An 18,387-nucleotide genomic window follows, 5' to 3' on the forward strand; every position below is an offset into this window, starting at 1 on the left:
AACCCGCTGCGGGTGACGTGCGGGGTGTCCTCTCTCCTCATACCCCGATACCATCAAACTGTCGCGTACTATACTTCATACAAACGCGTCAGTATGACATTACGCAGTGCGTTTGTGCGCACCGAACAACCTGGTTCACTATATTACAACAGTATCGCAGTTCTGCGTACGTACGTTGCGTGTATGCTTTGCGTTCATACGTACAAGGAATCCCTACTTCTTTACGGCCAAAATTGATACTCAATCTATCTGTAACCTGTCGATAAGTTACTTAGCAACGTTGTTATTTGTCAAAGACCATTCAATTTTTGACAAATAACAAAGTTGTGACTGTTCGCGTCGCGCAAATTGCCACTCAGTATACTTAGTTGAGATTTCACATCTCACCAATGTTGATACAATTGAAGTCTCAAAGTAAGGTTGAGATCTATAGAGCGCACTTAGACATTGCTTAGACTTAAGTTTCAGTTAAAACGAGACAGATTTATGCCAGCGGTATAACGCCGTCTCGGTTTAAGTGTCTTAAGTCTGAGCAAAGTCAAAGTGCGCTCTATATATTTCAACCTAAGTCTGATTGGTTGGTAACTCAAAATGGTTAACGCCCACTGAGATTTTTGTCTCTATCGTTTGTATGGGATTGCGTGACAGAGAGAGCGCTATACTAACTTCTTTCCGCGGATAGACTATAGTTAATTTTAAAGCTAGGAAAATAAAACTAAATGGCAGTGTTAGAGTGGACTTAACAGTTTATTATATAGCAGTTTCCTATGGGCCAAGCCTACGCTGTTGTGCAGTCAATCTACTACAGAGCGGCAATCTTAGGGCGCTTGTGCACTTATTCGTATTCGTTTTGGTACGATCCGCAGTTACACAAAATGTATAAGTACGCGAAAGGTCGAAACGGCAATCGTATTTTGTACAAAAACGAACACGAATGAGTGCACAAACGCTCTTACGTGATACGAACTGTAAGTGACTTATCGACAGATGAGAAATAGATTTAACCATGAGTTTCGGCTGTTAGTTACATTTCCGTGGGTCGAGCAATACAGTATTATAGATACGACCGTATAGAGTATGAGTATGTATTGTGTACGTCGCTACGTCACCGCTGAAGCGCCCCGCCGGCCCGGAGCGAGGCCGCGAGGCTGATATCTCTTAAAATAATCTGGAATTTTAATTTAAAAAAAAATTAATTAAATATTTGGTTTTGGGTCAACATCCTACACCAGATACCAAGATTTCAGGCTTGCAACTCATTTTGTCTACGAGCTATGGACCTGACATGCGGACGGACAGACAGACAGCAGATATACATCAGACAGTAGATAATAGGGCTCCGTTATTATCCTTTGGGTACGGAACCCTAACAAATTATAGTTACAATTCCAACATACATTATTTTCATGTAACTTTAACTTTACTATACGCAACGCACGCCACGGAAGCTCTCAAATGACAGTATTTTTTCTGACTTAATTCACATTATTACACTGCGTGTGAAAGTCTTGCGTATAATATGTGGGGTATTTGGGCATACATCGCGGTTCTAGATCCAACGCTGCGTAGTGTAAGCTACCCGCCACTCTGGTGGGGAAAGGGGCAGTGGCGAATTTAGAGGGGGTGTCCGTGTGTGTGGAAATAAGGCTCACCTAAAGGCTATGTCGGCTAGGTCGCGTCGGGCGCGAATTTCTCGCTGCGTGTGAAGTCTATCTGGGTATATGTGCGGTGTTCGGGCGCGGCGGGCATACAGCGCGGTTCCAGGTCCAACGCTGCGTAGTGTAAGCCACCCGCCACTCCGGTGGGTAGGGCACCCGCCACTGCACTGTCTGGACCTACATAATATCACTTATTAACGAAACTTGTAATTTCTAGAAGAAATCCGGTTCGAAGGACCAGAAATTAATGTGAAACTTTTTGAAAAAAAAAAGTACGAGGAACAATCTTTTTGTAAAAAAAGTTTTCCTCGTACTCGTAGCTTTAGTTTTAATTTGCGTAATTAATTCTCACCATAACATCATTATCTTACAAATTCACTTTTGGAAATTTCCGGAAAACACATTGGTTTACTAACCTCTTATATCCTCCTGCCTCATGATAGTCTTCGTGGCGGTAGGATTGTTGGGAAGTTCTTCAGGTTCTGGCGTTATACTGCCAATTGGGAGGCCTCTCGCCAGCTTGACGTACTGCGGGGAAGAGGAAATTTCGCCGGAATCCGCCCGGCTTTCCGGACTTTTTCGTCCGTCTTCCGATAGTTCCCGCACGGTCGTCAAGTAGTGGTGGTCGTCCTCCATATCGGTTATATCGGTTTCCGGAGGGGAAGAAGGGGACATGTGGAAGAGGGTTTGGGAGCCGTGATGCGTTCGCGGCTCTCGTCTTCTTCTTCTGTCGTCAGGGGAGCTCGCAACTGGAGACACGAGGGAAGATCAAACGAAAACTTTAAAAGTGCTATAGAATTATGAAAATGTGGCAATTTTTAAAAATAAAGGGTAGCTTTGGGTATCATTCAATTACAATAGCAAGTCAATACAAAAAGATGACTTCTCTGCAACGATTTTGACAATGTTTGATATCACATTAAATATGCATCACGACCGTCACTACAGAAAGAAGGAAAAACGATATAAAATTTTGCCTATATAGTTTGAATTAACAATTACAAAACGTAACTGCGGGTGAATTTATTACTAGCGCCATCTATGTATTGACATGAAATTGAACTGCTTGGACTCACCTTGTGGCGGGGGCTGTCTGGGTGTGGATATCGCTATGGGTCGGGTGGGCGCGCGTCCACACGTCATCTCCACATAACCGTCGGGCGTGGAGGCGGGGGAGGGTGGCGGCAGGTCGCCGGGCCGCATCTCCACGTAGCCGGCCGTCGCTGTCGCCGTCGCGTTCGCGGTCGCGTTGCGCGGCGACATGTCAACGTACTCGTCAATGTTGGGCCGCTTGGGCTCCATAAAACCCGCTGCCGGCGGTGTCCGCGCCACTATCACCTGTGGAATTATTGAAGTCAAAAATAGAATATGCTGATACTTATTGTCACAAAAATAATTATAAATGTGTAGCGTGTATAATCGAGCAACCTGCTTGCTTGCATCTGATGTTAAGTGATTAGTGATTGCCACTCGCCTATGAAATTTTGTTGGAACACCGCTGAAGGGAACTTGTTGACGGGGCATATTTTGCGACCGCTGGGGCAGACGTGTTCTGGAGACGATACCGCGTATCAGCAAGCGCAGTGTGGGACGACATCCAACCTGCTGGACTGACGACCTTAAGAAGATAGCGGGAAGGGGGTGGATGAGGAAGGCGGAGAATCGTGTGTGGTGGCGCGCTGTTGGGAAAGCCTATGTCCAGCAGTGGACGCAAACAGGCTGATTGATTGACTTGATGCTGATCATAGTACCTTGGGCGCGGGCGAGTTGGAGGAGAAGTCTAGCTCCATCAAGTCATCAGCCGAAGCTCGCGGCGCGGGCGCGGGCAGCGGCGCGACGGGCAGCACGGGGCGACGTCGCGCGCCCGCACTGTACGCGCGAAGTCGCGCCGGTTCCACGCGGGAGCTGGACGGCCGGGAGCCCACGCTGTAGGCCCGCGTCGACCGCTCCTCTGATATGTGCGACATCGCGGGCTCCAACTGGTACTCGCTGTGGAGTATACATCGACTTTTGTGACCGGGCTTTCGCAATTGAATGGGTATACAATAGATCGGCTAACAACACATTGTTAGCCATTGAGGAGTCCCCTTGTTAGGAGCCAACACATATAGTCATGTCTAAGTAAAACTTAGAAAGGATTTTCACAATCGAATGGGTATGCAACATTTCGTGTCGCTGAGGAGTATTTTTGAATATTTTGCTTATCTAGAATAATAAAATATGACACTACACCACAGACATTGTTCATATTAAATGGCGTATAAGATTTCAACGCACCCTGACGCAATCGACCAATCGCAATGCATCCGAGAGCCAATGCCCCAAAGTGCCATACTAATGTCTTCATATAAAGTCACGTCACACTCACCTGAAGCGCGGGTCAGTGGAGGGCGTGCCGCTGCACACGGAGCCGCTGGACGACACCAGTCCGAAGGGCTCGTGGCCCGGCGCCATGGGCAGGTAGCCGTCGGGCACGGCCGCCTCCACGGCGTCGGGCTCGTCGGCGCCCATGGACGAGGTCCGCGAGTGCGCTATGGAGCTCCCTCGCGTCGTCATGCTGACAAAATTTAAGCTTGAAGCCCGCGTGGAAAAACAACTTATTAGCGTTAACATTACAGAAACAGAAAAAAATATTGATTTAATAGTATATGATAAAAAAATAAATAGTAGATACCTCATAAAGTCCTTGGACATGCCATCGCAACAGTCTGGCTCTTCCGGTATTCGCGGCGTGCGGTACCATTCAGTCATCGAATCGATGTCGTCCCGCGATGAGTCCATACCTTAGGACAACAAACATATGTACTTTTTGGTAAAAAAAATCTAACTTTACCTGCGCAGTGACTGAATTTAGTAAATTTCATTGACTTTTATGTACAACTCAAGCTGGACAAAAAAATTAACTGTAGCAAAAATGTTTTCACAAAGAAAGACCTTTCCTACGACAGTTTCCTTGTATCTCCTATGGTTTTGGATTTTCCCGTACTGTCCCAGTTAAAAAAAACGCACCGTACATCAGTCAACTCAATCTTTCGTTTTCCATGTTGTAGTATAGTAACCCAGAAGTTTTTATTACGAAAAACCGATAGAAAAGAGATTCCCAAGGGACTTGAATGGCGACTACGCAACGGAAAACGCACCAGTGGGACGGGACGTATTCTAATAGATGGCCAGACAGTGTCAAACAAGTTGCTTGGACGTACATTAGCCGGTACATTCTATACTTAAAGTTGCTAGGAATCGCTGGACACAAACGGCGCAAGATCTTGTTCCGCGGGAATCTTTGATAGAGACCTCTGCTTAGCAGTGGACAACACGACGTTTTTGGCTTATTTCTGCCTATTTCTTCTCTAGCTATAATGTGCGACTTTTAGCATAAAATACCATCAAGTTCAATGTCCCTTGAGGGCGGTCGGTCAGTCTCGAAGGAGGGCGCTCTCGACGGCATGGTCTCACAGCGCTTGCGCAGTGTGCCCGAATCTGCTAACAAAACACAACGTTACACTTTTTGTATAGAGTTACAATTAATATACCTGGTACGATGGTTCGTGGCACGCGGGATCATAAAACGGATGAGTGACGTCAGTTATTAGGGTTGCGCATTCCTTCAAATGAGTCATCGATAAATACAACGAATACGCACATTGTGGGCGGGCGTAATGGATACCGTCATTAATTGTTTGCACAGAACCGGACATTTGTTGGGCAGGACAGGACAAGCAAGATGATGCAGACCGATATTAAGTTATATTTAATTTAGTTTAGTTATAATTAATTAGTTTATTCAAGTTAAGTACGTTATAATTAACAAATCACATATAGAGAACGCCATTTTAACTCAACGTGTCAACAGTCATGTCATAAGTACGGTTCACCTTCAAAATAAGGACTAAAATGGTACTTTTGACATGAAAGTTGACAAAGTTGACTACTTTAAAACGTTGAGTGTTTTTTTTTTCATTTACGCATAAAAAGGATCGATAAGAAAGTTGTAACATCACCACGCCCGTCATAAGGCCCGTAAGGGTCAGGAAGCGCGCAATATGTTCTACTACATTCCTACGTTTCATGACTCCGCGTGCCAGGAGCGATCGTATAGGGTATTATATCGTAGATAGATCTACAGCCACCAAATGTAGACCTTTTGTCAAGTGGGATGCTTCAGCTAGGCTAAGCTAGCTAGGCTAGCTTGGCTAGTTACTACCTTGCCAGCAAAGTCTTGCCGCCAAGCGATATAGCAATCCGGTACAGTACCTGGCAGATATCTGGCGTATGCTTATCATAAAACTATATTACTCCCTTCTAAGTAAGCCCGCTTGGTAAAAATATAACCCATTACATTAGATAGCAAATTTTTAAACGTATTAAAGAATACATTAAACACGGAATTTTAAACATCAAAGTAATAAGCAAACGTTCACATGATTCAAGGGGTATGTTAGAACACTTGGATCAAATCTGGCTCATATATGGTCATATGGCATATATGGCCATATCAAACAGTTTAGTGTTGCCAGTTTTTAGCACAATTTCGTGGGGAGATCACATAAAACAAATATTGCAAAGCCTGAAGCTGTATCCGGACAGATTTTAGCAGTTTATACACAAGTTTGTTTGCTTGAAACTGTTTGAAATATTAATATTTTCGGTTCTCGAAAGCAGACCGATATCGCCATATTGTGATTCTTAGATTGTGAAGTGCCCATTATTTAATAGACAAGCATAATATCAAGCTGTGGGGATTGGCCAGGCCATTTTGTTTTTGCATCATTGAAGATTTTTGTATCCATTATATAAACATGCTGTTCCCTATTTATTTCAGGATTACTACCCGAAATTACATTATGTATTCGGCTGACGTAACCTTATCAATTTTTGATTGATAAGGATGACATTTCAAAAACCATATTATGTTAAACTGGGGGAAATGTTGACGTTTTCACAGTTTTTATACGGAAAAAACTGTGAAAACGTTATACAAGATTTTGGAGATTGAAAAATCAGCCATTACTGAATATTTTCCCATTTAGTTAGAGACTGACTGACAAGAAGGAAATCTATTTGTACAAAATGAACAAATACAAAAAAAAAAAAATATATACTTAAACAATAAAAATCATTTATTTAAACAAAAAAATCGCAAGCACATAACAAAGCGGAACATATACAAGCATTTACAAGCACATGCGCGTAATGCCGCAAGCATGTACAAATCAAACTTAAATCGCAAAACAAAGTGACAATCAAACTTATAGTTAGAGTTGCCAGGTTACGCGAAAATACATACGACGAATTCCTACCAAAATGGTAGATTTTTAAAACCTGGCAACTCTCTAACAAATATAAGGAGAGTTAGTACGGTGCGATGCGAGTTAGGTTAAGCGTTTCGTTAATACATACTCTTCGTATGCGCCGGCGACAGTTTGGACAACCTCGCGCCGGTGCTCGCGCGGCGACACCACGGCGTTTTCTTCGACGAGAAATCCATTCCATTGACGGCTTTACACGACGAATGCATCACCGTTTTCTCTAAAATAGCTCTATCTAACTCGTCCCCCGTGAGAGGGGCGGAGTACGTCCTCCCGTGGTGGATCTTCAAGGGCTCTTGAAATAAAGAACAGCCGGTGGGTAGGGAGACGGTTCGGTGGTGTTTGATCACTCTCGTGGCATGATCGTTTTTGTCATTCGTTAGTGTGTTATTCGGCGGTTGGTTTTCGGCTGCGGAAAAAACAATGAGAAGCGACACGTAAACATATGGCACCAAGCCTCACCCGGTGCGATGTGGGTTATGTGAGATATGGCTAGGCGATGGTACCTCTGGATATTCTGTACAAATTATGTCTATGCAAAAACGGCAATTTCAGGCATTCACTACCACTGTGTATTGGTTTGTCGTCATAATATTTTGTTTAGTTTCTGTAACTATATAATTTTCACAGACGTTAATAGAACATTTATAGCGTATGTACTTTGTGGTACAAGAACAACAATTCTTCTTTTTAACCCCCGACCCAGACGAAAAAGAGGGGTGTTGTAAGTTTGAAGTGTGTATCTGTCTGTGGCACCGTAGCTCCTAAACTAATGAACCGATTTTAATTTAGTTTTTTTTGTTTGAAAGTTGGCTTGATTGAGAGTGTTCTTTCTTGGCTACAATCCAAGAAAATCGGTTCAGCCGTTTGAAAGTTATCTGCTCTTTTCTAGTTACTGTAACCTTCACTTGTCGGGGGTGTTCTAAATTTTTAATTTGCACTTGTTAATAGGTTGCGCTTGACGACAATCATCAAAGTATCGAAATGAGACTGTAATACATGTTACTTTGAAAAGACGAAAAATCATTAATAAATAAAATTTTGACAACGAAATCGATAAAAAATAATGCGTACTACCAAGGGTAACAAATTACTTGAATGTTGTCTTATCTCCTATAGAAGAATAATGAACGACGGAAAAAACTGACATTATAGTTTCACAAAAACTTGACGCGAAGGTACCATAGCCTGAGATATTATGTTAAATCGTACCAAAACATGGCAACACTCAAATTTAATTTGATTGTACTGAACTTAAATATTATTTGAATCGAGTAGACGCTTCTTGAGAAGCCTGTCTATTGGTACAGAAACTACTGTTGGTTTGGAATGGCAACAGCTACCTTTAAAATTTTCTTATATAATGAATGTTGCTATGTTTTCGCTTATCTGTGTTTATGTACGGGATGTATTAGGTATGATTGTCACACTGGACAGTACACTGGTCGAAGGACCAAAACCATCACCAACAGTCATGCAGACAATATTCATTCTTATGACGACGCGACAAAGCTCAAGATACTTTGAGTTTTTACATCATGCTCGATCATATTTTTCGGGTATTTCCATTTACAACAAAACCCTTATCCATGTATATTGATGATGGATGATTATGTGAAAATCGATAGACACACATTCGATCTCGTAGAAGAATCTTATTGAAAAAATCAATACTTGATGACAATACAAACACAAACAAATCTGAGCACTATAATGATACGTTTGCAAACACACCTTATGCCGAGATCTATAGAACATACTCTGACATGCTTCAGATTTAGTTAAAACGAGATAGAATTATGCCAACGATATAACGCTGTCTCGTTTTAATGTCTTCCTGGGCAAAGTCAAAGTGCGCTCTAAAGATATAGATCTCAATCAATGCCTAAAAGGATAGTGCGAGTGAAGTCAGCAGCATCGGGCCCACCTTAGAAATAAGTGGACATACCTCTTGTCAGCGTGGATCTTTGCTGACGTTACCCGTTTTTCTTCAGTGCACCCGATGCAACTGACTCGTACTCCCGACCATTTTTCAAGTTTAGTAAGATTTTACATCTCTCACCAACGTTGATAGAATTCAATTGCATACTATCACTATAATATTATGTGAACTATTGCTTATTAAAAAAAATTAAGAATATGTAGGTATTCAAATAATACATTTTTTAATTCAAATGTATTCTTTGTCAGAAAAACTCCCGCAAACTTGAATATTAAAGAAGAAAGTCATTATTATTTTTTATCCACACTACAAAGTTATTGAGTCGTTTTCTTAAAAATCAACCAGGAAAACATTTAATGTCTTCAAGTTAAAATGGGGATCCACACTGCCAATTATTTATCCCGACAGATGACCCATAAGTGAACCGGCCCAACCAGCCATACAGGTAGTATATCATCTGTGGTACCAGCTATACTGAGCTGTCAAACGCTATAATTAATGATTAAACGAACTTACCTGTAAGTGAAGTTCTATTAAAATTATAAAAAGACTTTGTCCTAAGAAATTAGCCCTACACGAGCTTGCAGGTATCCATACACCTTTAAATAATTCACGAAACACTCGTATATTGTATCGATAGACGATATCACAATTATTATCAAAGTTAGTAAACAAATAAAACAAACAATATTTAATTTGATATTGAAATTGACCGGCAAACAATATTGATTTCGGCATTTAAATTGGCCGGCAAACAATATTGATATTGACATTGGCCAGATAGTGGAGTAAACGAAGCATTTTCGTCGGAAGTCCTCAGAAACAGCTCCGATTTTGATGATTTTTTTTTTAAATTCTTGTTTTTTATACATTATTTAAAATCAGAAACGTTTTGAAGCGGGGAAATAATTTTTAGTATTTTTTTATCCATATGTGCGATATTTATCCACGAAGTCCAGAAAAACGCTACCTTCTCTTTGAGAAGTTGTAGAGGAGGTCAAATGCTACAAATGACCTCTAGACACTTATGGGCCAAAACCGCCCGTTTTTGAAATATTGATCGTTTTCAGAAAAATACGTATTTGTTTCTTTAAAAAAAAAGTAAGGCATATTTCCGACTTTTTATTTAATTTCTAAGTAGTAGACATCTCAATTAATAATTGTGAATACTAAAATAAAAATAATCTTTGTAGGTTCCCCGGTTAGGGATCCAAGACTGTACCAGTTTCATAATTTCTATTGAGTTACTTTGCCAAAAATGCTATTTTTTTTAAAGTTACAGAAATTTTTGGCCTGCAAATTATTTGCAATGCTTCTACAGATTCTCAGCTATCTAATGATGTACAAAACTTTAAAATAAGTTGAAAGTTAGCTAAAAAAATGATAAAATAATAGCACAAAGGAGAAATTTCTTAACGCTTAAATCTTAAATAAATCATTCCTATCGATCAATTGAGCTATCCCGTGGCCAATTTTATGATCAGACTTGACCAGATCACATATTTACAGTAAACTGTTACCTCTTTCTAAGTAGAGACTACCTCTAAACAAAGAAAAAACGATTTGTTTAAAATTTAAGCTTTAAGAAATTTCTTCCCTGTGCTATTGTTTTATCCTTTTTTTTAGCTAATATTCAATTTATTTTAATGTTTTGTACATCATTAGATAGCTGAAAATTTGTAGAAGCTTTGCAAATAATTTGCAAGCCAAAAATTTCTCTAACTTAAAAAAAAATAGCATTTTTGGCAAAGTAACTCAATAGAAATTATGAAACTGGTACAGTCTTGGATCCCTAACCGGGGAACCTACAAAGATTATTTTTATTTTAGTATTCACAATTATTAATTGAGATGTCTACTACTTAGAAATTAAATAAAAAGTCGGAAATATGCCTTACTTTTTTTTTTAAGAAACAAATACGTATTTTTCTGAAAACGATCAATATTTCAAAAACGGGCGGTTTTGGCCCATAAGTGTTTAGAGGTCATTTGTAGCATTTGACCTCCTCTACAACTTCTCAAAGAGAAGGTAGCGTTTTTCTGGACTTCGTGGATAAATATCGCACATATGGATAAAAAAATACTAAAAATTATTTCCCCGCTTCAAAACGTTTCTGATTTTATTTGGATACAAATAGTTGCATGGACACTACTGTAAACAGTAATAAGATTTTAAACTAAGTAGTGCGACAACAGATAAGCTATGTAAAATCAATCTTGTACACCAAAATATTCAGGGCTTATCTGGCAAAGAACATGAGATAGAACTATTTATTAAAAAATTTGATATTGACATCTTATGCCTCACTGAGCATTGGCTCAATAGTTATCAATTAATAGTAAATTTAAAACATTATCAATTGTCAAGTGCGTTCTCTAGAAAGAAAGCTATACGCGGAGGGTCTTTAATATTAACCCGCAACAATATCAATTATAAAGAACGGAAAGACATTGTTAATCTTTCATTGGAACGCACTATTGAGCTGTCCTGTGTTGAGCTGGAGCGCTATATTGTCGTCTGCGTGTACCGACCCCCCTCAGGTGACTTTGTTCTGTTTGAGGACGTTATGGAAGAGGCCTTGAGGCGGATATGTAGGTCATCAAAAAAGATATTAGTTTGTGGAGACTTCAATATTGATATTTTGCTTCACACTTCTTTTACTGACAGATTACTCAATTTATTTAAAAGCTTTAATTTACAGAAAATTTTCAATGAACCAACACGGATAACTGCAAATTCAGCCACTTGTATAGATAACATTTTCTGTGACTGTAAGATTGTCGCAAAATCGATCATGACGAATCTAAGATCCGATCACTGTGGACAAATGATATCTGTTCCCAGTGATAATCAAGACATAACAAAGTTAATAAAGTATAGGCCAGTAACCACTAAAAAGGTAAAGCAGTTCAAACTAAAGGTTTTAACTGCTTTACCTAAACTTGACTTTACTCAGGGTGGTCCGGATGAACACTATAATGCTTTTTTTGATCTCATTCATTTAATTCTACCTTTAAAATTGTAGAAAAAAAACTGTTTAAAAATCTTAAATTTAGTGACTGGGCTACTGTTGGCATCTATAAAAGTAGAAATAAGTTGTTCGACTTGTATGCAGAAAAACAATATAACTACACTCCCACATTTGTTGAATATGTAAAAAATTATTCAAAATTATTCAAAAAGGTTTGCATACAAGCAAAGTCACTCTGCATAAAGCAAAAAATTATTAATTCTGATAATAAAATTAAAGCAGCTTGGGATATCATCACGGATGAAACTGGGAAACAAAAAGTGCATAACAATAAATTGGAGCTAAAAATTAATAACCGTATTATTGACTCCAATATTGAAATTGCAAATACATTTGAGAATTTTTTCCAGAACATTCCAGTCATCACTACTAGTTCCCTTAGCTCTTCACCAACAGAAGCCTATGATCTTCTCAGGGCCAATGTCACTGAATGCGGTGTGTTGTTTAGGTTTGAATACGTTACTCCATATGACATTGTTAAAGTGTTCAAATCTTTACAAAGCAAAAAAACCGGAGATCTGTGGGGAATATCAGTAAAAATAATTAACAATATTATTGATATTATTGCGCCATATCTAGCCTTAATTTTTAATGAGTCTGTGGATACAGGCGCTTTTCCAGATCTCATGAAATGTAGTAAATTGATACCTCTTTTTAAATCGGGTAGCAAAAGTGACCCAAACAATTACAGGCCAATTTCAATTTTGCCAACACTGAGCAAGATATTTGAGAAAATCATGCTCAACCAACTGCTTTAGCATTTCAATTTAAATAAGCTACTCCATTCTGAACAGTATGGCTTCACTAAAGGTCGATCAACAACCGACGCGGCCGCAATGCTGTTAAAGCATATATTCAATGCGTGGGAGGGGTCACAGAATGCCATTGGTATTTTCTGTGATTTATCCAAGGCATTTGATTGCGTTGAGCACGAGACTCTTTTAGTTAAATTGAGCCACTATGGAATCAAAGACACTGCGCTTGGTCTCATTGCGTTCTATCTTAGTGATCGTATTCAAACAGTATGTGTGAATGATGTGAAGTCATCCGGATCAGCCTCACTAATGGGTGTTCCTCAAGGCTCTATTCTAGGTCCTTTCATGTTCTTAGTATACATAAACGATTTACCATATGTAGTCCAAAATATTTGCGATATCGTACTATTTGCTGACGATACGTCTTTGATTTTTAAAGTCGATAGAAATAAGGACAATTTTGACGATATAAATGGTGCCATATCTCAGGTAACTCACTGGTTTACTGTAAATAATCTACTTTTAAATGCAAAAAAAACTAAGTGTATTGAATTCGCACTGCCCAATACCAAGAACACAAGTAACATTAATTTAATAATAAATAATGATATTTTGAAAATAGAAGAGACTACTACATTTTTGGGGATAACCTTAGATGCGAAGCTGCAATGGGGCACCCATATATCAACTCTTGCTGGCAAACTAAGCTCTGCTGCTTTCGCGGTTAGAAAGATTCGACAATTAACTGACGTGGAGACCGCAAAGATAGTATATTTTGCTTATTTTCATAGTATTATGTCTTATGGAATCTTAATATGGGGTAGAGCGGCAGATATTGGGAGAATTTTTGTATTACAGAAAAGGGCAATACGCGCAATTTATAACTTAAAACCACGCGATTCACTTCGAGAAAAATTTAAGGAAATAGGTATCCTTACCGTAGCCTCTCAATATATTTACAACAACATAATTTTTGTAAGACAAAATATTCTTAGTTACAAGAGGGTTGGCGATCTACACAACAGGCTGACTAGACACCGTAACAGGCTTGCGACTCCTACGCTCCGTCTCAGGAAGGTCCAAAAGTCATTTGTGGGAATGGGTATAATCTTCTATAACAAAATTCCTCAGTCAATTTTGGACTTGCCTTTACACAGGTTCAAAAAATCTATTAAAAATATGCTCCTGAGAAAAGCATATTATACTATCGAAGATTATGTAAATGATAAAAAAGCGTGGATTTGAACTTCGATTCGCTCCAGCAATGCGCAGGACTTCAATTGCTTTTATACATGGCATAATATTGTATATCAAATCTTTGAAAAGAGCAACCGCCGAGTTTCTTGCTGGTTCTTCTCGGTAGGAAAGGCATTCCGAACCAGTGGTAGATGCTTTTGACGATTCGAAAGAACTTGTAAAAGTCTAATTGAATAAAAACATTTTGAATTTGAATTTGAATTTGAATTTAAATAATGTATAAAAAACAAGAATTTAAAAAAAAAATCATCAAAATCAGAGCTGTTTCTGAGGACTTCCTAAGATTGGCTATTTTACGGCTTTATTTACTCCACTAAGAACTCTTGTGGCACCTTCTGAGATCAGTTTGGCCTATGGATCCCCATTGAGCACCCCTTAAATATGACAAAACAAATAATGTTAATTTTCATTCCGTTTGAAATCTGTGGAAGAAACAATTGCGAAGAAATGACATCATAGAATTCATAACCCCAGAGATAGTATGTAATGATTGAGAAGCTTAGGGTCAAACCAGATTATGCTTTTGAAGTTTGGACTGTCAGCTAACTTCAAAATTGCAGTTTGGTTGCGGTTTTAGGCTGAAATCTATAGACCGTACTTTGAATTTGCTCAAACTAAAAGTTTCAGTAAAAACGAGACAGATTTATGTTAGCAATATAACTCTGTCTCGTCAACAAAATCTTAAGTCTGGGCAAAGTCAAAGTGCACTCTGTAGATCTAAGCTTTAGTACATTTGGTGAGCAGTCCTAGACAACTGCACGCAAACTAGGCAGTCAGTCGGCAGAAATGCAGTCATGTCAAAACTGCATTTTGCAGTTAGCTTGCAGTCCATATGCAAAACGCTTACATTGGTCTTTAATGATGGAAACAGGGCCCGCAAGTTTTTATTTGTGAAAGGAAATTGCGAAGAAGTGGCGTCATAGTTCATAACCCAATGATCTTTTGAAAAAGTTTTAGAGGAAAGTAAAATAAGGATAAGATGGCCAATGATCATGATTGTTTATGGTAACTATTTCAGCATGTTTCTGCGATGAGAGGTACAGAACAGTCCAGGCATTGAGTGATATCGTGTATCCTTTCTTTTTTAATCGTACCAATAAATTACCGACATAAAGCATAACTGAGGAGGTTCCTGCGATAGTGGAGCGGTGCGGGAGGGGTGTGACGACGTAACGGAGACCTTAGTGATTCGTCAACTAACTCGTGAGCCTCGATAGTTCAACGGAGGAGGATCGGACTGAATTCCGAAAGGCCGGCGGTTCAAACCCCACTCGTTGCACTATTGTCGTACCTACCCCTAGCACAAGCTTTACGCTTAGTTGGAGGGGAAAGGGGAGTATTAGTCATGATAACATTCTAATATTCTTTTTTTTTTTTTTAAACTTGGGACAACTATATCCCCTCCCACACCGCTCCACTGCCGTAGAAGTCTACTCAGTTATGCGCTATACCTATAATAACAGTATAAAATCATAACCCTTCCTTTTGGCTTTGCCGCAGTCGGGTAAAAAAAGATAGGACGTGGTCAGGGAAGCGCTTCTCTATACAGAGATATTTATGTTATCGTATTGATTTTTCAAAAAAAAAATTTATTCACTATAGGCAAGCGCTTGACCACAATCACACCTGACGGAAAGTGATCATGTGGTCTAAGATGGGACGCGTTTACCTAGAAGTTTGGAGATGTTATGGTGAAAATCAAGAAAGATAAAGATACACGACATGATACATAATACATGACAATGATTCAGGCCGCCAATAGGCTTTACATCTATATTACGGTCATAGGCTGAGATTTATAGGACGCACTTTGGACTTTGCAAGACTTTACGACCAACACACAAATCCGCATCGTCTAAATCTACGAGCTCGAACGACGCTTCACAAACTTACGAATAGATTCGAATAGCGCATTCTTCCGATGTTACTCTGTTATTTATTAATAACAGCAGTACAACACGCTTTTTAGAGTTCCGTACCTCAAAAGGAAAAACGGAACCCTTATAGGATCACTTCTGTCTGTCTGTATGTCTGTTGTGATCCGTAACACTGGATATATCCTCAACAAAAAATTACTTTCAATGTCTATTGTTCACGATCCCTGTTCGGTTTGGCTGACTAACCGAACTATGGCAGTGAGACGCTTTGCATCGCGAAATGACATCACATTGCAGTATTTTGTGTTGCGAATTAGCATTGCGTCTCATTGCAGTTTTGTTTCTGAAGATCGATTGCGAAATACGGCAACAATCATCATTGCTATATCTCAATTGCTATGATTGGCAGAATTTTTGCTACCCAAAATCGAGAAAGTGTCGCCCAATCAGAGGTGATTTCGATCATCACACTGTTGGTGTCAATTTAGAGTAACTAATCGAGCCCTAGTGGTTCGATTACAGTAGAATGATTGGCCGACACTCGCTCACTATTGGCTACAATGCATCGTTGCAACAAGAATACCATAATTTCAGCCAATCAAAACAATGCGATTGTAATAATGATTTAATTTTTCCGGGATTGACCTACAGCTCTTAGAGTTACGGATTTACATCCGACAAAGTCTTGTAATTAACTATCTTAAGTCTGAGCAGAGTCAAAGTACGCTCTATAGAGCTCAGGCACAGTGTTATGAGTCAGGCCACCAATGAGACAGCTATACAGCTAGCGTCCTACCGTGCCTCGGCGTGAGGGGCGCGATGGCCGCCGACGAGTCGTCAATGGACCGCGTGGCCGAACAGACGCATTGCCTGATACAAGCGCCCATACACAGGCCCTTCTCTGCAAGAGAGCGAGTCACGAAACTTGAAACTGTACTTGTCGTAATGACTTTCGACTTATTACCATGTGCGTAGTATGAGATTTTACATCTCACTAACAACGTTGATAGAATTCCAGCATCAAAACATTTCAGCGTTAAAAAAATTGACCTTTACTACCTTGCTTTAAAGCTCAAGTCCATACATTCGCTAACAAAAAGTTTTGTTAGCTTGCCCCTTACAACCAGTAGATAAAATTTATTTGATGTTGTAACAAGATGACTTGTTCCTTTGCAAGTTGCAATGTGCGAAGTAATCGCCCACTTTTTCAAATTTCGTGACGGTTACTCTGTCCATTCTACTATTTCACTTAGGATAAAGATTTTTCGGCTTTAAAACTGTATTGATTGGAACGTTTTAACTCTATCGAAAAGCTAAAGCTTAGATCTATAGATCACCCTTTGACTTTAAGACTTAAGTTTCAGTTAAAACGAGACAGGGTTATGCCAGCGGTATAACGCTGTCTCGTTTTAACAGTGTCTTAAGTTTGAGCAAAGTGCGGTCTATAGATTTCAACATAAGAATCGCGGCATTACGTCTGTTATAGTCTATAGGTGTACCGCTTGACTGATAGTTAGAGATTGGAAATAGATTGACTTCTAAATGTAAGCAAATCTTTTTCCTAATTCATATTATTCGTGGAACAAATAAGGTTCCCCATTCAGCATGAAGTCACAGCAAACTGACCTACCTCCTTAAAATCAGTGCTGATTTTATTAAATGTTCAAGGAATCTTAAATTCGGCCAAGAACAATAACTTTAGTTGTATTTCCAAAATAGCAAATTATTAGTTTACAAAACTAAGGTTTATAAATACAAATATTGCCGCCACTAAAGCAATCTGTAAAATGGAAAATAATAAAATGGACAGAGTAATAGGTCTTAAGTTAATACACATTAGAGTCACTTTTCTCTGGCGGTATTTTACCTTGTGTCGTGTTTTACTTAGTTTACACAGCATCGATTGTATGTGATGATTTGTATGTGTACCTTACAGCTAGGGTTAAACTAAAAAACTGGACTAGAGGTGTAAAGAAGCTCTTGGCAATAAGTCAGGTACTAAGAATTCTGACCCTGAACCTGCGCAGTGAGTGATTTATCTTTTTGCTGTTTCGAAGTATAGCTGTTTTATCAGACTATTTATTGGTTGGTAAGCAAATCGCTTTGTACATGTCTGTGGAATTTCGACTATGTATACGGGTGCAGACTATTATAAATCATGTTCCTAACAGCTCACATTTCTATGATTAACTGTGTAGAATCGGAGCAGTATCTCTGTCTGTCAGTCTGTCTGATGTGTAATGTAATCTGTCTGTGTAATGTGCGAAGATCTTTAAAAACGTCCGTTCAAACAAACAGAGGCGCGATATTTTTACGAATGAACTATCTTTTATGAACAAGTGTTAATTAAAAATTTATAACACCCCCGACAAGTGAAGGTTACAGTAACTAGAAAAGAGCTGATAACTTTCAAACGGCTGAACCGATTTTCTTGGATTATAGCTAAGAACACTCTCGATCAAGCCACCTTTCAAACAAAAAAAAAACTAAATTAAAATCGGTTCATTAGTTTAGGCGCTACGGTGCCACAGACAGATACACAGATACACAGACACACA

At 39.2% G+C, this 18,387-nt stretch overlaps 1 protein-coding gene and 1 long non-coding RNA gene across 15 annotated transcripts in view; one reads left to right on the plus strand and one right to left on the minus strand.

The window, feature by feature from the left end:
- The first annotated feature begins 53 nt into the window (after positions 1 to 53).
- On the plus strand, positions 54 to 11,946 carry LOC123874134. The gene is made up of 3 exons (XR_006797839.1): positions 54 to 289; positions 8,743 to 8,747; positions 11,935 to 11,946. It is a non-coding gene; the product is annotated as an uncharacterized LOC123874134 (long non-coding RNA).
- LOC123874130 (insulin receptor substrate 1) overlaps positions 629 to 18,387 on the minus strand; it is a 31,380-nt gene continuing 13,621 nt past the window's right edge. For 2 of the 14 annotated variants that reach the window (XM_045919329.1, XM_045919328.1), the window contains 10 exons: positions 16,626 to 16,730; positions 7,059 to 7,376; positions 5,043 to 5,141; positions 4,333 to 4,441; positions 4,027 to 4,230; positions 3,410 to 3,647; positions 2,735 to 2,996; positions 2,075 to 2,407; positions 1,653 to 1,835; positions 629 to 1,168 (listed from right to left, as the gene is read on the minus strand). In XM_045919329.1, coding sequence (XP_045775285.1) covers positions 1,669 to 1,835; positions 2,075 to 2,407; positions 2,735 to 2,996; positions 3,410 to 3,647; positions 4,027 to 4,230; positions 4,333 to 4,441; positions 5,043 to 5,141; positions 7,059 to 7,376; positions 16,626 to 16,730 — 1,835 coding nt within the window. In that variant the 3' untranslated portion in view covers positions 629 to 1,168; positions 1,653 to 1,668. The remainder of the gene's footprint in view (positions 1,169 to 1,652; positions 1,836 to 2,074; positions 2,408 to 2,734; positions 2,997 to 3,409; positions 3,648 to 4,026; positions 4,231 to 4,332; positions 4,442 to 5,042; positions 5,142 to 7,058; positions 7,377 to 16,625; positions 16,731 to 18,387) is intronic. The other 12 variants (XM_045919332.1, XM_045919330.1, XM_045919331.1 and 9 more) reach the window with 12 other exon arrangements.

Source organism: Maniola jurtina, chromosome 17, assembly GCF_905333055.1.
Source record: "Maniola jurtina chromosome 17, ilManJurt1.1, whole genome shotgun sequence".
In the NCBI taxonomy this organism is placed as follows: Eukaryota; Metazoa; Arthropoda; class Insecta; order Lepidoptera; family Nymphalidae; genus Maniola; species Maniola jurtina.